Here is a 23,180-nt window from a genome sequence, read left to right on the forward strand (position 1 = left end):
CCCGCCCCGAGATACTAATCCTCCAACCGAGACTGAACGGGACACGGTGGAGTTTCCACTCGAGCCCGGCAGCCTCGGCGGCCCGTTTCAGCATAGCTGACATTTCTGGATCTGGCTCGGGAGGACACTCCCAGAGGGAGATAACACAGCCGAGTCGTCATCTCCAGAGGCCAGCTCACCCTCCGATGCTTGTCATCGACATCTTATCCTCTGGGGGAACCCCCATTGAACAGCTGATCGGTCCAGCTGTGGTGTGATGGAGGAGTGAGGAGCCCACAGGGAATGGTTACCGGGCGAGACATCCATCCCTATCCTCCGATCACCCATCCCACACAGCACCCGGGGGTGGGGCATGGTAATGGGGACTTGCGTTTCGTGGACGAAGGTGAGTCTCGATCTCAACACCGCGACAGTCATATTCCTGCAATGAGAACATGACCCGTCCACAAAAGCTGCCTCAACATGCTGAACATATAAGTTTATATATATATATATATATATATATATATATATTTAAATATACATATAAATACATATCACAAATATCACAAATACAAATATACACAAACACGTGATGCAACAATTGTGACCTTCAGAGAGGAAAAGGGAACGACCGCATCAGAATCGCACAGGTGGAATGACATCTTAATAAAAGACGCAAACGCACCCGTGTTGCTCTTTCAGAAAATAGGACCGTCATCAGTGCCGGAGCACACACAGGGGAATGACCGCGGCAACACTGAACAGTGAACTGAAACAGTGAAGCGCTCACTTTTCCGCCCTCTAACCAGCCATCAACACACACAAACATTTAGAATTTGTTGCTGTTAAAACAGCAGTTGAGAGCTCAAAGCTCGAGATCACCGCTGCACTCACGCTGTAGAAAACCAGCACTGGGAGAGTCTTCCTGAAGAACACCGACACACTCGCTCGTTCGTTCGTTGTAAACAACAGCACTCTCAGAGACATCAAACGATCGGCTCCGAAGCGAAAGGCAACTAGTGCATGCATCCACTTCCGTATTTATACCCGCGCCGCGGGGGCGGAGTGTGTGATGCGAATCACGCACACCAATTACATTGGCTCATTCAATAGTACTCGAAGATGATAGGCTCTCTGACGCGATCCCCATTCAGTCGACGTCGACTACGTCCGACGTTATCGACTGAAAGGGAACTGTAATATTCAACAATATTTTTGATCTGCCTGCATTGACACCATTATATGAGAACTGAACTGAGCAGTACGATCACATCACTGTTTTCTCGAGAGTGGCTATAGTATACATATAAATTAACTAAATGAATAAAATTTTTACAACAAAAATGCACCATCAATGAACTTACTTAAGCTGAATTATGACGTTATTTTCTTCTAGATCTGCTGTACAGCAGAAACCAACTTTGTTGCATTATTTTCCTGTTATCAATGTAAAGCTGCTTTGAAAACAATCAGTGTTAAAAGCACTTTATAAATAAAGGTGAGTTGACTTGGCATTGTTCCAGAAGTCCTGAGGTTTGTTCAGATGTAACTTTGCTAACATACGCTGTGCTGCCATGTTCTTTTTAGAGAGTAAAAACTTTCTCCTGGCAACCCTTCCAAAGAATACCTGTCCTGTATTTTTTTTGTGTTTGTTTTCTTTTTTCTTCTAATTGTACTGCCATGAAATGAGTCGAGTCTAAAGTGTAGTTTTTGGGGAGTTGTGCGATTTCTCTGAGCATTGCATTTTGACTTTGGGTAAATTTGCTGGGACGTCCTCTCCTGAGAAGATTGGCAACTGTCTTGAATGTTTTCCACTTGTAAATAATCTTCCTTACTGTAGAATAATGGCCTTCAAATTGTAGGAAAATGGCTGTACAACCCTTTTCAGATTGATGGCAACCATAATTGTTTCTCTAAGATCATTGCTGATGTCTTTCCTCCTTGGAAATAATATATTATTTAATAGATATTTTAATATTATAATTAAATATTATTCAAAAATATTTTTATGTTGTTCTCTCTAATAAAAAAAGAAGTTCAAAAAAGATATGCAGTCTATATTTTAATTTTAACAATTGATATTCAAAAATGGTACACATTCATAATGGTACTGTATGGCCCTAAAGACATTGACATGATCTGTGACTTTAATGTGTTATTTGCCTAATGAACTACACAGACTTCAACAGTCATCAGTTTTATACAAAAACATTGACAATTACAACCAAAGTATGACAGGCTGTGACCAAATACGAAATTTTGTTTTACACAGGTATAAATACTTTTGCAAAGGTCCTTCTCAAAAAATTAGCATATTGTGATAAAGTTCATTATTTTCCATAATGTAATGATAAAAATTAAACTTTCATATATTACAGATTCATTGCACACCTACTGAAATATTTCAGGTCTTTTATTGTTTTAATACTGATGATTTTGGCATACAGGTCATGAAATCTCAAAACATTAGCATATTTCATCCGACCAATAAAAGAAGTGTTTTTAATACAAAAAAAAGTCAACCTTCAAATAATTATGTGCAGTTATGCACTCAATATTTGGTAGGGAATCCTTTTGCAGAAATTACTGCTTCAATGCGGCGTGGCATGGAGGCAATCAGCCTGTGGCACTGCTGAGGTGTTATGGAGGCCCAGGATGCTTTGATAGCGGCCTTAAGCTCATCCAGAGTGTTGGGTCTTGCGTCTCAACTTTCTCTTCACAATACCCCACAGATTCTCTATGGGGTTCAGGTCAGGAGAGTTGGCAGGCCAATTGAGCACAGTAATACCATGGTCACTAAACCATTTACCAGTGGTTTTGGCACTGTGAGCAGGTGCCAGGTCGTGCTGAAAAATGAAATCTTCATCTCCATAAAGCTTTTCAGCAGATGGAAGCATGAAGTGCTCCAAAATCTCCTGATAGCTAGCTGCATTGACCCTGTCCTTGATAAAACACAGTGGACCAACACCAGCAGCTGACATGGCAACCCAGACCATCACTGACTGTGGGTACTTGACACTGGACTTCAGGCATTTTGGCATTTCCTTCTCCCCAGTCTTCGTCCAGACTCTGGCAACTTGATTTCCGGATGACATGCAAAATTTGCTTTCATCCGAAAAAAGTACTTTGGACCACTGAGCAACAGTCCAGTGCTGCTTCTCTGTAGCCCAGGTCAGGCGCTTCTGCCGCTGTTTCTGGTTCAAAAGTGACTTGACCTGGGGAATGCGGCACCTGTAGCCCATTTCCTGCACACGCCTGTGCACGGTGGCTCTGGATGTTTCTACTCCAGACTCAGTCCACTGCTTCCGCAGGTCCCCCAAGGTCTGGAATCGGTCCTTCTCCACAATCTTCCTCAGGGTCCGGTCACCTCTTCTCGTTGTGCAGCATTTTTTGCCACACTTTTTCCTTCCCACAGACTACCCACAGAGGTGCCTTGATACAGCACTCTGGGAACAGCCTATTTGTTCAGAAATTTCTTTCTGTGTCTTACCCTCTTGCTTGAGGGTGTCAATGATGGCCTTCTGGACAGCAGTCAGGTCGGCAGTCTTACCCATGATTGCGGTTTAGAGTAATGACACAGGCTGGGAGTTTTTAAAAGCCTCAGGAATCTTTTGTAGGTGTTTAGAGTTAATTAGTTGATTCAGATGATTAGGTTAATAGTCTGGCAGTCTGAAGCTTCTGAGGACGCTTTGTTCCACTATTTCCACTCTACTCAGTCATGCCGCAGATGAGCCTCACGACAGTTAGAGCCAGGGTGAGTGGAGACTCTGTCCCCTGGGGTCCGTTTAGAGACCCTTTTCATGATATGCTAATTTTTTGAGATAGGAATTTTGGGTTTTCATGAGCTGTATGCCACAAACATCAGTATTAAAACAATAAAAGACCTGAAATATTTCAGTTGGTGTGCAATGAATCTAAAATATATGAAAGTTGAATTTTTATCATTACATTATGGAAAATAATGAACTTTATCACAATATGCTAATTTTTTGAGAAGGACCCGTATACAGTATGCTATTTTACATCATTCCCATTTACATTTGACTAAACATACATAGTCGGCATAAGATGAAGATAAAACAAGAGACCTTCACACTAGACGGTTTGCCTGGCAGAAACCAGCTTTGACACAGTGAGTAAACCTGAGTCAGTCTTGTCCTCTCATTCAAGTGGTCCTGTCCTCATTTGATATTTAATTGTGCAGCTCACTCGACAGAAATAAGGACAACCATTATTTTTCGACAGAAAATTGATTATTTCAGCTAATAGTTATACATTTCTTGTCAATGCTACGGTACTTTCATGCAAAATCTTATGAACAGAAATCTTACTAGCGTACTTTCTACAATTCAGATGGCACTTTTATTTAGCTTTATATTACTTATGTTGAACAGGATGAAACAGAAACTGGCAGACAGTAGACTCAGAAAGAGGCAGAGAGATCTATGTTTTCAATACACCATATGCGAATTTTGAATTTAAGGAAAGGAGGGAGGGAGGATCATGATCTGACCCAGCTGACAGGCACCCACTGCGGCTCCCTCTCAAGTCGTTCCAGAATATTCCTCAGCTCTACACAGGCACTGGCAGAGTCCTCCTTTACTAGGACCCTGTCCACTAGATGGCCATATTGCTGGTCCATCTGCTCGGCTGACTTCCTCATGTCCTGCAGGTCTTCATCCTTTTCACAATGTGAGAGAGAAAGAGATATAGAAAAAAAGAATTCCCTTTTAAAAGCTACTCTCAATGCCGTGCTTGATTTAAGCGCTATGAGAAAAACAATCTGTTTGACTGTTTGTCAACACATGTGGCAAACACGGCAAGAATTTGGCTTAAATAACCTATGATGATGATGTCATCGGAATGAGCACATCAGAGGCTATAAATAGACGTGTGACAGGTGCTCTCATCGGTTTCCTTTGTCTTCAGAACCGCATTGTGTGCTGTGTGTGCTATTCAAACCTCTTCTCAAACTATTCCTTTTGCTAGGAATTAGTTTTGTCAAGCAGGAAAAAGCATTTTCTCACTCTCTTCCTCTTTCTCTGAAAACAAAAAGAAAAGAAAAGAAAAGAGAATCATGTCACGAGAAAAGCGTGCCGCCCTGCTCACGGCCCATTTTGGATGATTATCCGCATGTATTGGGGGAAAAGCACACTAGAGCAGCCCTCGAAGACGCAGAGTGAGAGCACTGCGAGTCATTGCCTATCAACGTGCTCCGCTCCAGACTCGCCTTAGGGAAAAGCAATGATGAAATCATGGGGCTCGCGTGTTGATCTGGCTGAGGAGTGGGTGACGGGTCCTTCCCTTTCTCTCGTTCTCTCTCTGGATCGCGACATGCTCTTGTCCGCTGCTGAAGAAGGCGCTTCTTCAGAGCGGGCTGAGGACGTGGGTTCTCTTGTCAATAAAGAATCTAGTGGCTCGGATCTCGCGTCTGCCGAGGCAACGCACAGATAAGCGGTCCACTATATATGTAAATAATGTGAGGGAATTGAGTAGACGGGAGATTCCCTTTCTCTCTTTCCTATTGTCGTATTCAAAGAAATTGTGTGTTTGCAAGCTATGATTTTATGATTCTTTGTTGAAACTGCTCTAATGTGAAAATAACTATATCAAGCCTTTCATCCAGACCATTTTTACTTGTCTGGTTGACATTTGGCTGCATTTAATTATGAGAAATTATTTAATACTTATCTGATTTGAAAAGTTAGATGCTTGTATTAATATCTTGTCTGGCTGTTCGAAATAGCCATCTGTAGATGGACTTTGAGAATGCCACCTCTGAGCGCAACTCCCGCGATGATGAAGCACATGAGCAGTTACTCGAGATGGTCACTTCACAAATTACAGCTAGACTGGCCACAGGAGAAAGAGCAAGCACTCGAAATTAGAGCAGATTTCTTTATGGTGGCCAGGGGAGGGGCCTTAGTGACGGTCTCTCCCCTTTGTCAAGGACCTTCATGACGACTTAACTCGTTCATGGGGGAAACCTGATTAAGTCGACGTCACACAAAGACATGAACATTCAACTATTGTGAAAGCAAGGGCAGGTGGTTATACAATGATGCCCCAGTTGGTAGAGACACTCGTGGGTTATCTCTCCCAGGAGCTCATTGTCACTTAAAAAGTCAGCTCTCGCCACCAAGCCGTGAAGAACAACATTCACACTGGTAGGGAAGGCGTTTCAGTCATTGGGTCATGCTGGTACTGCTCTGCACACCATGGCAGGCACACCAAGCTGACCTGCTGGGGAAAAAAGATGGGGCGAGATGGGGCACGTAAAAATATACTAAGTAGCTCCTTTCCGACACCCTCATGACACTGTGTTCCGTGTGTTTCGTGGGGCAGCAGTTTCCAGAGAAATGTTAAATATTTGGTTGATTCCTGCCGTTTTCCAGGACACAGGATATTTAACATTTCTCCATCATTGCGTCACCAGACGTTGCATCAAAATTGATGCTCCTTTCGCAGAAGGTGGCAGCGTGGAAACTACTGCCAAACATATCTGCTTGGGTATTGAGAACCATAGGAAAAGGAATACAGTTTGCGCACCGTCCTCCATGTTCCACGTCACCAATTCTAGACCTTCGCAGTCTGTTCAACATGTTCAAAATGTTGACAATCAAAATTATTGCGTCTCAAATTCTACACAAAGATTGGTTTGTCACTATTTGTCACTATTCTGCCACAATGCAGGAAGTTCTTGAGGTTTGCTTTCGGGGGCAAAGCTTACCAATATCGGGTTCTTCTATTCGGCCTAGCCTTGTCACCCCGCACATACACAAAATGCATGCATGTAGGCTTTGGCTCAGTCACGACTCCAGGGCATTCGTATTTTAAATTACATAGACGACTGACTGATTTTGCCCCAGTCTCAAGACCTTGCACTTTGTCATCGGATGTCTTCCTCACTCATCTTGTACCTCTGAGGTTGAGACTGAATGCCAAGAAAAGCATTCTCTCTCCTGCCCAGAGGACAACGTATTTAATGGTTGTATGGGACTCGGTCACCATGCGGACACAGCTGTCCTCCGCATGCATCAAGTCCATCTTAAACACCCTGGGCAATATTAGGCTAGGTCAGGAAATTACTTTCCAACACTTTCAATGAGTCCTAGGTCTTATAGCAGCTTTGTCCACTGTGATACCTTTGGGTCTTCTGCGCATGAGACTGTTTCAGCTGGGGCTCAGTACCAGGGGATTTCGTCCAAGGGCTAATCCCCAGAGGCAAATAAGGGTAAGGGCACACGCAGAGTGCTTTGTGCCTTTCTAAAATCCATTTTTTATGGTAAGGGTTACATGCTGCGGGCTTTGTCCCCTCTCCATGTCCCCTCTCTATGTCCCCTCTCTATGAACCACTAAAGTCAGCGCCGGTCAAGCTTCTGACTCTAAAGATGGTTTTCCTAATGGCTATCTTCTCACTAAAGAGAACTGGGGATTTGCAGGCTCTGTCGGTTTTGCCAGCCTGCTTAAACTTTGCACCTGAATCGGTCAAGGCTATTTTGCACCTTCACCCCGAATATCTTCCAAAAGTTCCATACTTGAAGCCTTCGGCAGACGTTCACTTTGCCTGAGCAGGAGAGACTCCACTCACTGTGTCTAGTTCATGCTCTGCAGAATTACGTCCACCGCACTAGGCAGTGGCGTAAGTCAGAGCAGCTGTTCAGTTGTTATGGGCTCTAAAATACTTGTAGAGGGCTGTAACGGGAGGGGGGGGGGGGGGGGGGGGGTATGTGGCCAACACAAAGCAGATAATGTCGCATTGGGTGAGGGATGCTATTGCTCTAGTCTATAAGGTGTGGTCAAGCTTCGCCTCTTGGTGTTACGGCTTATTCTACCAGGGGGGTTGCATCTTTCTAGGCTTTAGCAAGAGACGCCCCCTTACAGCAAGTATGTGATGCAGCAGGCTGGTACTCTCCGCACACATTTATTCGATTTTATAGCTTAGGTGTTCATGTTACTCCGGGCTCACATGTCCTTGAGTCGACATCCCAAACTCATGTCCGAGGCCCTACTCCTGTTTGTGCTCACAAACTACACAACCTTGAGGGGTACAGGGCGGCGACGTTGGTATTCTTGTTCCCATAGTGCTTAAATCAAGTGCAGCATTGAGAGTAGCTTTTGAAAGGCAACGTCTCCGGTTACTTGACTGCAATCCTGTTCACTAAAAAAAGTGGGAAAAAGATTCTGCGCTTTATTGCCGCACTGGGGGCCTGTCCAGGATGTTTTTCAGACAAATATACCTGATGAGCGCACGTCACACGTCTATTTATAGCATCTGACGTGTGCATTCTGATGACGTCATCATCAGAGGTTATTTAAGCCAAATTCTTGGCATGTTTGCCACACGTGTTCACAACCGGTCAAACAAAGTTGTTTTCCCATAGCGCTTAAATCAAGCGCAGCGTCTCATTCCTGCTTTTTCAGGGAACAGGGTTACAGTCAAGTAACCCAAAACGTTTTTGTCAACTGTGTACAATTTAAGAGTTGAATGACTTAGATTTACAAGCACCATTCGGGTAGTATGGTGATATAAATCAGTCTCACCGTGATGTGTCCATTGTCACCCCTTCCTGGTAATGTGGGAGAGCTCCGTTGCCGACGAATCTCAGGGATGCGTGGCTTTACAAAGATCACATAGGGCTTAAACTCTGCCATACGGAGGATTTTCAGAGCCTGAGCATTACAGTAAAAGGAAATAAAAATCATAGCATGGGTTTCCAATTATGTGCTCAGCAAAAATCAAGACCAGAGTCTCTGCTGATAACGTCTCGGTTACATATGGTAACCCTCATTCCCTGAAGGCATACGTAGTGACCTACGAATAGGAATCTCGCTAGAGAGGCCAATCTACTTTGAGTGCAACTAAACGAGCCAATGCACATTGGCGTGCAATCATTTGCATCAGCTGTTCAGCCTCGTAGCGTGGGTATATAATGAGCAGCAGATGTGATTGCACTTCAGTTTTTTGCTGAGTTGCCAAGCCTGATAAGCTGGCGCCCCGGCGGGCAGCAGCAGATGTGGCGACGGGATGTACGTCTCCGTTCCCACCTTCAGGGAACGAAGTTTACCATATGTAACCGAGACGTTGCCTATCAGTCGGTCACTCTCAACATAAGTTGTGATCGTCGAAAAGGAATCCCTACCAAAGCGCCACAGCTGCTGCACCCCATCCAGCAGAGTGTTTCTGTCACTGTTGTTCCATGATAACCCATACAATGAGACATTGGATAACACTGGGAAAGCTTTCTGTTAGGAAGGAGAACGCTGTGGAAGCCACTTCCTCAAATGAGTTATGTTGGAAATACAAATGGACTAGCCCGTCATTATGTACATACATTTGTACTGCATATGAAATAATGGGTGACTTAGCCTAAGGGAAAGACATAGGCTTCAGTTAGGAGTAGCCATGAAGAAAATATACACATATGGGATCCCTGTAGGGTCACACATATGGGACCCAGCCTTGACCCGGTTCTCAAGGATTCATCGGATAAAGGCCAGGAGACCGGCTCTACACGTAGGCTATACTATCTAGCGAACGTGTTAGGTGTTGCCCAGCCTACAGCTCTACAGATATCTGTTAAGAGGGAAGCCACGTGTCAGTGCCCAGGAGGATGTAACGCCTCTCGTGGAGTGAGCATGCAACCTGAGCGGGCACGCCTTGTGCTTGGTAAGTCTATCCAGTGGGCCATCCTCTGCTTGGAGACTGCCTTCCCTTCTGCTGGCCTCCGTAACAGACAAAGAGCTGATCTGAGGGTCCTGAGACTTTGAGTTCTGTCCACGTAAAGACGCAGAGCGCGAACTGGAAAGAGCAAAGCCAGGGCTGGGTCTGCCTCCTCCAGGGGCAGCGGTTGCAGGTTCACCACCTGGTCCCTGAAGATAGTGGTAGGAACCTTGGGCACATAGCCAGGCCTGGGTCTCAGTATAACGTGGTCGCCACCTGGCCCAAAGTTTAGGCACGATTCGTCGATCAAAAATATCTGCATGTCCTCTTGACAGAGGCCAATGCAACCAGCAGCAAAGTCTTCATGGAGAGAAGCTTTAAGTCTGCTAATTACAAAAGCTCAAAGGGAGCATCCTAAAGTGCTCGAAGCACCAGGGAAAGTTCCCCATAGTTATGGAGGGGGGTTGAGGAGGATTAAATCATCTTGCCCCCCTAAAGAAACTGACGACCAGGTAGTGCTTTCCTACTGTTTTGCCATCTATGTGGTCGTGATTTGCTGAAATAGCGGCAGCATGTACTTTGAGGGTGGAGGGGGAAAGCCTTCGCTCCAACACTTGCTGCAATAAGAAAAGCACAGACCCTATCAAATATCTTCGGGGGTCTAACCGTCAAGAAGAACCTAATTCGACGAACAGGTTCCACTTCAAGGGATACACACTTCTCGTGGATGGCACCCCCGTGCAGAAGTAATGGTGTTAAGTACCTCTGGGGGTAAATCCCCTAGAACCTCCGCGTCCCATCCAGGGACCAGACATGGAGTTTCCAGAGGTCTGGATGCGAGTGCCATAGGGTGCCCCGTCTCTGAGTCAGAAGATCCTTCCTCAGAGGAATGGGCCAGGGAGCTGAACCGCCAGGGGGTGGAGTCGCCATTCTTCCAGGAGCACAGCTCGTGACAGCTCGTCGGCCACACGGTTGAGCACATCAGGGACATACTTCGCTCGAAGCGACCTCAGATGCTTCTGACTCCAGAGGAGAAAATGGCGGGCAAGTTGTGACATGTGACGGGAGTGTAGACCACCTTTTCGGTTGATGTATGCAACGGTCGCAGTGTTGTCCGAATGGACCAGCTCGTCCCTGCCTTTTAGCGGCCTTTTCAAGCGGCTCAGAGCGAGATGTACTGCTGGCCAATGCAGTTGGGGGTCCGTCCACTCCCCTGACACTGCAAGCCCGTTGTACGTGGCACCCCAGCCGGTGGCAGAGGCATCTGTGAATACCACAGCATGCCTGGACACCTGTTCCTAGGGGACTACTGCCCGCAGAAACGAGGGGTCTGACCACGGGCTGAAGGTCTGGCGGCACGCCGGATGTGATTGCCACCTGCTGAGTGCCATGATGCCATTCCCATCTCGGGACTCGGCCGTGAAGGTGGAAGCGGTCTCATATGGAGCAAGCCGAGGGGGGTTACCACTGCAGCCACTGCCATATGCCCCAGGAGCCTCTGAAAGAATTTAAGTGGGACCGCTGTCCTGCCTTTGAACGTAATACTAATTTACGCTCTAGTAATTTGGCTCATAGTCTTAGAGATAAAACATGACAATCTGGGGCTCAGGTCAGGAAGCAGACAGACTGGCTAAACCAAACGTCTGCTAGCGGCCTCGCGTCACCAAGGTCAGATAAATCCCATCACATAGAGGGTCTTTCACCTAGATATCATCATATAGAGACTGTGTCTGTTCCCCGAATTTGGAAATTCAAAAAAACTTCCAAACCTATCTAAGGTTAAAATTTTAATTGATGTTCAACAAATAAAAATCAGATATAATACAGATGCGCAAACGATGAAGCTTGGGTTGCTGAATATTCGATCCCTTACTTCAAAAGCGCTCATAGTTAATGATATGATTTCAGATTATAACCTAGATGTGCTGTGTTTGACAGAAACCTGGCTAAAACCAAACGATTACATTACTTTAAATGAGTCCACAAGATTACTGTTATAATTATGAACCTCGTCCGAAAGGCAAAGGGGGAGGTGCTGCTGTAATTTATAGTAATATTTTCAAAACCACTAAGAAATCTACTTTTAAATATACTTCTTTTGAAGTGTTGGTGCTTAATGTGAAAATATATAGTGTAAACGATAAATCACGTTTATGAATTCTGCTGGCTACTGTATACTTCAGAACTTATCTGAAGCAGCAGAAAGGAGCAGCAACTGGCTGTGGTTGAGACGGAAAGATTCTAGCTGGCTGAGGACAGGCCGCCATGCTACGGTTTCGTAGAATTCTTGAAAACTTGAAGGGTGTTGATTTATTTGTATAGGTTGTATAGTATTTACAGTCATTACGTTTCTCTGTATATTGCGTGAATGACGGGTGGTTGGGCAGATATTGTGATTTGCGGTAGGTGGTATGCCATACGGAACCGTTGCCACTGAAACTGCATATTAACGCACCAGTGGGGCTCGACAGCCTTTGTCAAACGGGTTGGCGCGTATGGTTGGGTTGCGGAGAGATTGTGAGATTGTGGTTAGGTCTCAGCAGCAAGAGGGAAGTAGAGGTCAGTAAGCTGGGCTGAGTTGAGTGGGGGACGGAGGGGGGTGACTCTGGGACGCCAGAGTCACTGTCGAGCCCTCTTGAGGTGTCGTGGGCTAGTCGACGAAACACTGAGGACGGAAGGTGCCCACTTGAAGACCCTAGAGATGTTCCCTACTCCGCTCAATCCAGAGGGTTGTTATGGGGGGACCGCACTGTGGTTGCAGCCGTTGTGTGTGCTGACGCGCAAATACACTATTAACACCAGACAGAAGGAGATTCACGTCACCAGATGGAAAGAAGCGTAAATGGATGGAGACGCATAGGTTACTGTAAAGCTACGTCTTAGTTGGTGCTTATCTTGGCGAAAGCCGAGTACAAATCAGCAATGAAGTTTTAACATCTACTCTCGTGTAATGGAAATCATTATACAGGCCACCAGGGCACCATACAGACTTTATCAAAGAATTTGCTGACTTTCTATCAGAATTAGTATTGGCTGCAGATAAAGTACTAATTGTTGGTGATTTTGATATACATGTAGATAATGAAAAAGATGCATTGGAATTGGCATTTAAAGACATTGTAAACTCAATTGGAGTTAGACAACACGTGTCAGGACCTACTCATTGTCGTAATCATACTCCAGATCTAATATTATCACATGGAATAGATGTTGATGCCGTTGAAATTCTGCAGCAGAGCGACGACATCTCAGATCATTATCTAGTCTCATGTAAATTACATTTAGCCAAGGCTGCAAAGCCGACTCCGTGTTATAAATATGTTAGACCTATCACTTCTGCCACGAAAGATTGCTTTATCAATAATCTTCCTGATCAGTTTCATCATCTCAGCATCCCTAAGCTTAGAAGAACTTGATATTGCAACAGAAGAAAATAAACATAATCCTAGGTATTTATTTGAAAAAGTGGCTAAACTAACGAAAAAGAAAGCTTCATGCCCAGAAGTTTCCAAGAAACACAGCAGTAATGCCTTTATGAACTTCTTCACTTATAAGATCGATAATATCAGGGACAAAATTATAACTATGCAACCGTCTACTACAGTATCGCATCAGGGAGTGCTTTGTAGTCTCCCTGAGGAAAAATTTGATTTATTTGTTGCTATAGGAGAAGAAGAATTTTGCAAAATCGTTAACTCCTCTAAATCGACAACTTATATGTTAGACCCTATACCGACTAAACTATTGAAAGAGATGCTTCCAGAGGTCATAGATCCTCTTCTCAATATCATTAATTCGTCTTTGTCTCTACGATCCGTACCAAAACCCAAGGAAATGATATCTGCGAGGATTTTCAGTCCGGATTTAGACCATACCATAGTACTGAGACTGCTCTCATTAAAGTCACAAATGATTTGCTCTTATCATCCGATCGTGGTTGTATCTCTCTATTAGTGTTACTTGATAGTGCTGCATTTGACACCATTGACCACAGCATTCTATTAAATAGACTAGAAAACTATGTTGGCTTTTGTTGGAATTGCACTAGCATGGTTTAGATCATACTTGTCTGACCGTTATCAGTTTGTAGCAGTAAATGAAGAGATGTCTTATCGGTCAAAAGTTCAGTATGGCGTACCACAAGGCTCAGTACTAGGACCGCTGCTGTTCACTCAGCCGCTAGAGTTCTTACCAGAACCAGGAAGTATGACCATATTAGCCCGGTTCGGTCAACACTGCATTGGCTCCCTAATAAACATTGTATACATTTTAAAATATTGCTGATTACTTACAAAGGACTAAATGGTTTAGCTCCGCAGTACTTGAGCGAGCTCTTAACCCATTATAGTCCTTCACGTCTATTGCGATCTCAAAATTCTGGCTGTTTGATTATACCTAGAAAATCAAAATCAACTGCTGGCGGTAGATCCTTTTCCTACTTGGCACCAAAACTTTGGAACAATCTTCCTAACATGGTCCGGGAAGCAGACACAGTCTGTCAGTTCAAATCTAGACTAAAAGCACATCTATTTGGCTTTGACAACACTGTGAAGGCTTCATGGACACCTCAACAAACTCATCTCCATACCGGCGTGATGACTCCGACCCCTAACCAGATGAACTGGATAAATATTGTGAAAGTTCTGATCCAATCTGATTTCTGACCTATTATGCCGCCTATATCATAATCATATACTGTTCGTTTGTTGGCCAAAGGAGGACTGGCCCCCTGACTGAGCCTGGGTTCTCCCAAGGTTTTTTCTCCATTCTGTCACCTGATGGAGTTTTGGTTCCTTGCCACTGTCGCCATTTTTCGCCATTGGCTTTTGGCTTGCTTAGTTGGGGACATTTAACATTTAATTTTGAATTTAACAATACTATTACAACTTTACTTTCCTGTTATCTCTGTAAAGCTGCTTTGAAACAATTTGTATTGTAAAAAGCGCTACATAAATACTTACCACTTTAAAGTTATAAATGACTTTCGTGAAGACACGGGGGGACAGGGACAGCCCGAAGGGTAGGACTTTGTACTGAAATGCTCGAACCTTGAACGCAAAGCATAGAAACGGCCTGTGTCGAGGAAGAATTGAGGCATGAAAGTACGCATCCTTCAGGTCGATCGCTGCAAACCAATCTCGGGAACGGATCCATTCGGGAACGGATCCATCCATATGTTTCTGCGTGAGCATTTTGAACGGTAGTTTGTGGAGACTCCGATTCAAAACTCGCAGGTCCAAGATCGGTCGTAACCCACCGCCTTTCTTGGGTACAATGAAGTAGGGACTGTAGTACCCTGACCTCATATCGGCTAGAGGGAACGGCTCTATCGCGTCCTTCGCCAGCAGGACTATGATCTCCGCGTGCAAGACATGGGCATCGGCTGCTCCCACTGTGGTGGAGTGGATGGCCCGGAACTTGGGGGGACGCCAGGCGAACTGAATTGCATATCTGAGCCTGATGGTCCGAATGAGCCAGCGAGACGGACTGGGGAGTGCTAACCAGGCTCACAGAGACCGTACAAGCGGGATCAAAGGGACCATAGGCATACCGGGAGTGGGGTAGCGAGGTGGAACACAGGCTCAGGAGACTCTCTCTGGGAAGTTGCCCGCAGTGGGGTCTGAGTGTGCTGTGCAACACTTACCTGGTTGCTCGGGGCAGGAGGTCTGTTGCATTCTTGGCAAACTGCTGCCCGCTGGGGATAGAAGAGGCGGATGAGAGTGGTGAGGATTCTCTCCCACCAATGCTATCTGGGCCCTCTTTGGACCCAGAGATGAAAGAAACTACTCTTGTATTGAAAATGTGGGTACCGCTGGTTTTGAGGCCAGCGGCGGAACACAAAAACAAAAGGATTCTGAAGATTTCCCTCTTCAGGGGGAGGGAGCGGTGCGGTCACCATCTCCTGGAGAGCAGTCCCATCCATCTCTGGGTTGACCATCCTTGGGCCGCTTATCCCTGGCTTTGCCACCCTTCTTGGCGGGGGCCTGGATGGGCAGGGCAGCCTGCCTACGACTGGATCCACGTCACCGTTTAGGTGGAGGCTGCTGCAGCGGAGCAGGAGCAGACTGAGGGGCCGCGGGCAGTGGGTTGGAGGCAGCAGCTGACCGTCGCGGCAGGATGTGCTTGATGGCCTCTGTCTGCTTTTGTACAGCCAAGAACTGCTGGGAGAAAATTCTCGACCACGTCTCCGAAGAGGCCGGTCTGGGACACAGAGGAGTTAAGGAACCAGAGCTTGTCGGTCTCCCTCGGTCTGCCAGACACAGCCAGAGATGGCGTTCCTGGACCACCAAAGTGGACATTGCACGACCCACTGACCGTGCGGTAACCTTCATCGCATGAAGCGCGAGCTACGTTGCGGTACAGAGATCTTGGAGAACCTGTGGATCGTGAACACCCTCGTGCAGGTCCTTCAGTGCCTTGGCCTGATGGACCTGCAGCAACGCCACAGGCCTTGTAAAACTCGCCGGATACGTCTGACGAGTACCTACAGGCCCGGGAAGGAAGACATGGTTCTCCCTCTGGGGAGGGTTGGATCGAGGCAGAGGCATGGGGACTTTGCCCCTTTGCAGGAACAAGAGTCTCAACCGTAGCTCCAAGATGGTCATCTTCCCACAATGGTTGCCTCATTCGAGGCCCAGACACACGAGGCAGCAATCGTGACCATCCTGTGACCCCAGGTAACGACCGCATCCAGAAACACACAGATAGAAAATCATCTTGAAAAAGATGCAATCTATCTGTGTAAGCACTTTTAGGGACTGCTCTCACTGGTGCTGAAGCACGCAGGGGAACGGTCACCACGAACACAGACAGGAATATGCACCTGTCTGTGCGCTGTCTCTCTCTCACACTGGCAGGTCTTACCAGCTGTAAAAACAGCTCTTGAGCGCTCTCACTGGCGCACCTTACCAGCTGTTAAAACAGCCTTTTTGTTTGCTCAAAAAAAAAAAAAAAAAAAAACGTAAGGAGAGAGAGAGAGAGAGAAAAAAAGACAGCTTTCTTGGCGTGTTTCTTGGCTTTCTGCTGTGATGTCACGCCCGCACCGGGATGGAGAGGTCAAAGAAATGCTCTTCTTGACTTTACAGTCTTGATAGAAGGCATCAAAGTGCTTGGCTCCGAAGCAAAAGGCTGAAGTGCAATCGCACCTGCTGCTCATACCCACACTGCGAGGCTGAACAGCTGATGCAAATGATTGCACGCCAATGTGCATTGGCTCAATTAGTTTCCCTCGAAGTAGATTGGCCTCTCTAGCGAGATTCCTATTCGTTGGTCACAACGTACGCCGAGTGACCGATTGACAGGGAACAAAAGTTGTAGATTCAGAACCAGATTAGGTCGAGCAGAAACCTTTCCACTGTGGAAGAGATCACCATTTACACTTACATTCATTTATTAGCAAACACTTTTATCCAAAGGGACTTACAAATCTGTATATTATACAATAATCTACCCCTAAACAGCATGACTTTTTCCCACGGAGCAGGGAGTTATTTTTCAAAATATCAAAGCTATTCTTTTCCAGTGGTGGACAGTAACAAAGTAAATGTAATTCGTTACTGTACTTAAGTAGCTTTTTTGCATATCTGTACTTTACTGAAGTATTTAAATTTGGGGAGACTTTTACTTTAACTCCACTACATTTCAAAGTCAAATATCTTTCTTTTTACTCTACTACATTTTCAAAATCAGTCATTCCTTTTTATTTATGAGTGGATAAAAACGTAACTGGTCAAACGAGCCACCAATCACAGTACACTGCGCGCTTAGTTTTAAACTTGAATTGGCGGTATCTACCAAGTGCGAACCAGAGCCGTTATGAGAGTTGCGGACATAGACGGTTGTGACACAGTAGCTGTGTCCGAAACCGCTCACTCGTTAACTCATTCACTAACTCCTATATAGTGTATGGCATTTGAGTGCACTATATCTGCACGGAGTGGACAAAATGAAGTGAGTGAATTCGGACGCTGACGTTTACACTGTGCGTCGGAGAGCTGGAGCTGTCGCAGAAAATGTTTCGTCACACGTACTGATAAAACTCCTTTTATCTTAAGTTACATACTTTATAAAATAATATTAACAACAATAACAATCATAGTGATCTCGCCACCACGCGGTCACATGATTTGTGTAGCTCTCAATAGTTCCAAACAAAGTGCGTTGCCAATGATTTTAAGCGGGGCAGAGAGCAGCGTGCGTGTGTGTGTGTGTGTGTGTGTGTGTGTGTGTGTGTGTGTGTGTGTGTGTATATATATATATATATATATATATATATATATATATATATATTTAATGGTGTTGTGCAGGTTTATGTGAATGTATCATAACTTTAGGATGTTAATAATTATGACCATAGACGTTCGAGAAAAGTATATACAGTAAATACTGTAAATGTATTATACCTTATGGGAACAGTCCCCTTCCCTCCAAAATTAAACACACAAAAAATGTATTCAATTCAATTCAATTCAATAAAAAAAAAAAATATATATATATACATATACATACACACTAATTAATGTCATTTTGTTAATAGATTGTCCAAAACAGTCGCTGTGTTCCATTAAGGGATAAAATTATCGACTGCAGGCCGACTTGGCCAAGGCCATGCGCTATATGTATGCATTTCAAATGATTAAATAGTCTAGACATCATTGTTTGGCACCAGGAAGGTGGCAGCTGCCACTGTCAGCCCAGATGAGTATAACCAATCAAATTTAAGAAACTGTTCAGCTTGTGCAAACCGTGTGTAACTTGGTTATTTTTTTAAAAAACCTGCAAGGTATAAATTTGTGTGTATTTTTCTGGTCTTAGAATTGCTCTGCTGTGTCTGAAGTGACTCCCGGCCGCTAATAAACCTTATTACTGCAAAGAGTAACTTGGGAGAGGTGTCTTGATTCTGCACAGCTAAGGAAGGGAAGCACAAAAGAATCTAGTGGACACTTTGGAAGTGGTAAGATGGTGATAACCACCCTCACAATAGGCAACTGGGTTGCGAAGCACCTTAAAGTGCCCCTATTATGGTTTTTCGAATATTCACTTTCATTCAGTGTGTAATATAGCTGTTTGTGAATGTAAATGTTCTGCAAAGCTGTAAAGTCGAAAGTGCACGATAAATAAAGTTATTGTCTCCGAAAAGAAAAAATCGACTCTGAACCACCTTTACGAGTTGTTTGTGTTTCGAATCAATCTGCTTTACGTTTCTACGTCAATAGAAGATACATTTGCAAAATGCCCGCCTATGTTGTACGTTGTCCGCCCAGGTACATCTTGACCAGCCCTCAAATATCATTTTACTGACTTCTTAAATCTCGGAGTTCAACGTGGGATTCGTAAAACGCTTGCTCTTGAAAGATGGGTCAGTGTTGTGTTCACTACCTTGTGTTCAAAATAGATAGTTTTGTATTTTATGTTGTGTAGGTCTCCGGCTAACTCACGTTATCACTGTCTTACTGAAATACTTCTGCTATTACCTACAACTGTGTCTATTAATGCAGATTGTCTGTCGTTCTTACTACTTTGAGTAAAGATAAAGGATGGAGCAAGATTTGTTTTACAAATGTTTATGATACATCAGTCATTCACGTTAGTGCTCGGCTAATGTAAGTTAAGTGCTGTTATTGATACAGTTCCCGCATGTAAATTAGAAATATACTAATCGGTTTGTTGATGGAAATACTCTTGTTAATGCTGAGGAATTATCTCATAATGTACCTCAAAATGAGTAGCGTTTCACTAAGAATCGTCCTGCTCAAGTTGTCCTTGCAATGGAGGTTCGGGTTGAATAACTAATTCTTCCAATGTTTCATCTTCGGACTCTCAAGTCTCGCGCTCAGATTGATATGGTAAAATCGACATCATCATTACTGTCTTTAGTTTACAATCGCTGAGCTGTAGGAAGCCTCAGGAAGGAGCTGAAGCTATTATGGTAATGGTCGTTTTGGTTTCCAACAGGCGCTGTAAGCGGTAGACCAATCACAACAGACTGTGACTGGGCCAATCAGAGCAGAATAGCGATTCGTTTTAGAATCATTGAACAATGTGGTGATTGGTGCACTTTAAGTCAGATTAAAGATTAGTCTGAAAATTTCTATGACACTTATCACAAGATCTAAGTATCATAAATACAGAGAAAAGCAAATAAACTGACAATAGTAAAAATAAGAGAACGCTACATTTACCTCAGGTTGAACATCTACCAGACACACTTTATTTCTCGCCAGGACTCTCCGGATTGACTCCAGACTCGTCCCATATTGGTTATTCTTATATTCACCATGTTCAATGAACCTGGACATACACAATATGCTTTTATCATCAATTAAAATGCCATTAAAATAAAATGTTATAACACTATCAAAGGGATAGTTCACCCAAAAATGACAATTCTCTCATTGTTCACTCACGCTCATCATTCCAAACCTGTATGACTTTCTTTCTCAGAACACATAAGAAAAGTTTCATGCAGTTACGATAGATGGTAGCCAAATTTTGCAAGGTTTTGGGTGAACTATGCCCTTAACAAAATGTCACACTGATGTGTTACGATATTGACCAAAAATGCATCCAACATATTAAAACTATTTAATATAACATACTTATTAGATTGTATGTCATCTTCAAAGGCCTGCTTGGAGATGAAGTGGTATTCTACGCCCTCTTTCTCATGGCTCTTTCTGGGCCTTGTTGTGTCTGTTAGAAAATGATTATACAAAGTATACAACCATTTCAGTTAAAGTCAAATATTTGAATTTGCAATATATGACATGTAGTTATTGAGATTAGAAGCTCTTCAACTTCAGGCCATCAAACTGAAGCAAGAACAAGTTCTACTTTGATTCAGCTTCTAATGTATCAGCCAGGACCCTCACAGTCTCTAATGTAGAACTAATCGAAAGAGTAAACTCACGTGGTACAGCGACACCGTACCGATGAGGATTCTCAGCAATCACCTTCTGCTTCAGCTCATTGATCCGAGCACCAAGAGATCCTAGAGAGAGAGAGAGAGAGAGAGAGAGAGAGAGAGAGAGAGAGAGAGAGAGAGAGAGAGAGAGAGAGAGAGAGAGAGAGAGAGAGAGAGAGAGAGAGAGAGAGAGAGAGAGAGAGAGAGAGAGAGAGAGAGAGAGAGAGAGCGGGGAACCCCAAAGGAAATGACAAGCAAAGTCTGCAAATTCTGAAGACAAGCAAAGATTTGGTCATTTAGATTGCTCTGAAATCCCTTGAATCTTACCTATCAGCACCACAAGTCTTGGTTTTTCTTGAGGTCTCATTTGATGTAGGGTCACCTCTTCATATATGAGGAACTCATTCTCTGCAAACTCAGCTGAATGAGACTCTTTGGTAGAACCCTGATGATCCTTGCGGCTTAGCCTGAAGCTTCTCCTTAGACCAGCTGTGAGAGTAGAGAGATTTTCCAATAGATCAAAATAGGAAAAGAACATCTAAAAACGAAAATCAGAAATAGACATGACAGAATTGATACATAACATGATACAAAGATCAAACAAAAAGATAAGTGTGGAAAGAGGTGCATCCTCCAGACTAAAAATATCACGTCTCTCACACTGCAGCTGATTTTATGTAACAGCTGCATCTCAGGGTCAAATAGCAGCACTCTGTTCATCTGCTTTGTACAATTTAATATCCACTAAATAAGTTAAAGCAGCAATGCATCGGTTTACCTAACAAGTATGAAAGAAACGTGGTACCTGAGTAAAACTCCCAGGAAAAGGCCTGGCCACAGGACGGTGCCACCGCCTTACACTTTGGAGAAACTACAACTAATGTTAGACCATCACACATCCAGCATAATTCTATAGAGACTATCATGAGCTATCAGCCATGCCAAAGCCTGTGTGAGCCCAAAGCAATAGTTCCCTGTGCAGTGCACCTGTGCTTTATACTTAAATGAATAAATGTTTATTTATTTTTTCTATGGAAGCCCATTTCCATCACATAAGAAAAAAAAACATGCTTTGGTAAAATATGAGATAAGTAGAAATTATTCTCAAAATTTGTCATATTTGTTTGTTTTTTTTACCTCATAATTATGTCTTTTTATCTCACAACTTCAACTTTTTATGTCATAGTTATGAGGTTTTTTTTCTTATGTGGCGGAAATGGAACAATGAAACCGAAATGCTGAAGAACGTACTGGCCGTTTTTTTCCACAAAAAGAAAAAAGTGAATAGGGACTGGGGCAATCAAAATCCAAAATGACAAAAAAAAACCCATTGTTCATGCTCTGAATCCCCAGGGGTGCAAATACGGTGCCTTTAGACGCAATGTGTCAGGTTTCATGTCAAGGTGACAAGACAAATCATTTAAATTTTAATAAGCGATAGTGCAAATGAGACATGAGATCTACAGCAAAGGGGTAGATTGTAATAATTGCTAAATATTTATATATATGTTTGTGTGTGTGTGTGAGAGTGTGAGAGTGTGTGTGTGTGTGTGTGTGTGTGTGTGTGTGTGTGTGTGTGTGTGTGTGTGTGTGTGTGTGTGTGTGTGTGTGTGTGTGTGTGTGAATAATGACATGAGTTCCTCACATATAGGTACCATATGACTTCAGAATCCTTGGGGGAAAAAACAGCAAGCATATTCTTCCACATTACTTCCACAGAAGTAAGAAAGGCATCCAGGCTCAACTGAACAACATGAAGATGATAGAATTTTCATTTCCCTTTAAGTAGTAAGCGCCACAAAGAGTAAGCACAGAAAAATCTTCCTCTTAGCAAAAAGCACACACTGAAAACCACTGAGACTAAAACTCAGTGGGAGTTGTCCAAAGCTAGCAGCGGAGCAGTGGGCTGTCAAGATGTGACCAATGGCTTGGGTCTTAGGATGTGCCAAGCGCTTGATTGCTGTGGTAAAGTGCACCGACGAGCTCACAATGAACCCAGATGATACTTAAAGTGATTAACACCACACAACAAAGCATCCTCCAGAGCCAAAGCCATATGGGATGCATTTCAGTGTGTAGGGTACATCTCTCACCTATGTGCTGTCCAATGACACTGTCCTCGCTGTCACAGTCTTCTGGAGGGTGGGTGGGTCAGGAGAACACAATAGATGAAAGGGTACAGGAAGGAGAGGACAATCAGTGGGGTGACGGGATATATACATTTTACAAGGACATTTTGTAGGTCAGAAACTCAGAGGTCAGAGTTATTGGAGAGGCAAAGAGAACCACAACAGCAAAATGAAGCAGCACCAAGCACTGAGCGCAGGGATTTCAGCATCTGTACTGGGTATTCAGATGTTGAGTCTTGTAGTTATTTTCATGGACTAGCCATGATTATAAGTTAGTATCTAATACCCGTCATACCATTTTATAGACTTAGGAATGAATTTGAGAAGAATTTATAAATATTTTTATTTCATTAGGTTACACTTTATTGTGTCATGTAAGTGTCATGGTTACAGTGTAATTAATTACACACAAAAAAGTAATACTACTGAGTAATTTGAACTTAGTAACAACTTGTAATTACTACAGGATTAGGTTTATGGTTAGTTGCTTTTTTATTTACTG

The 23,180-nt window shown here is 43.8% G+C and overlaps 1 protein-coding gene across 7 annotated transcripts in view; it reads right to left on the bottom strand.

Annotated features, from left to right (window-relative positions):
* Positions 1-2,031: 2,031 nt before the first annotated feature.
* The window catches only part of mpp3b (MAGUK p55 scaffold protein 3b), a 97,768-nt gene continuing 76,619 nt past the window's right edge, over positions 2,032-23,180 (bottom strand). For 2 of the 7 annotated variants that reach the window (XM_077201206.1, XM_077201205.1), the window contains exons 13-20: positions 22,643-22,681; positions 21,355-21,420; positions 20,877-21,038; positions 20,556-20,636; positions 20,245-20,338; positions 19,828-19,936; positions 8,527-8,655; positions 2,032-4,663 (exon numbers count right to left, since the gene is read on the bottom strand). In XM_077201206.1, the coding sequence (XP_077057321.1) occupies positions 4,484-4,663; positions 8,527-8,655; positions 19,828-19,936; positions 20,245-20,338; positions 20,556-20,636; positions 20,877-21,038; positions 21,355-21,420; positions 22,643-22,681 (860 nt within the window). In that variant the 3' untranslated portion in view covers positions 2,032-4,483. Of the gene's footprint in view, positions 4,664-8,526; positions 8,656-19,827; positions 19,937-20,244; positions 20,339-20,555; positions 20,637-20,876; positions 21,039-21,354; positions 21,421-22,642; positions 22,685-23,180 lie in introns of all 7 variants that reach the window. The other 5 variants (XM_077201204.1, XM_077201203.1, XM_077201207.1 and 2 more) reach the window with 3 other exon arrangements.

The sequence above is a fragment of the Siphateles boraxobius genome, unplaced genomic scaffold, assembly GCF_051911475.1.
Source record: "Siphateles boraxobius isolate OS27281-9 unplaced genomic scaffold, OSU_SipBor_1 46, whole genome shotgun sequence".
NCBI classification, from domain to species: domain Eukaryota; kingdom Metazoa; phylum Chordata; class Actinopteri; order Cypriniformes; family Leuciscidae; genus Siphateles; species Siphateles boraxobius.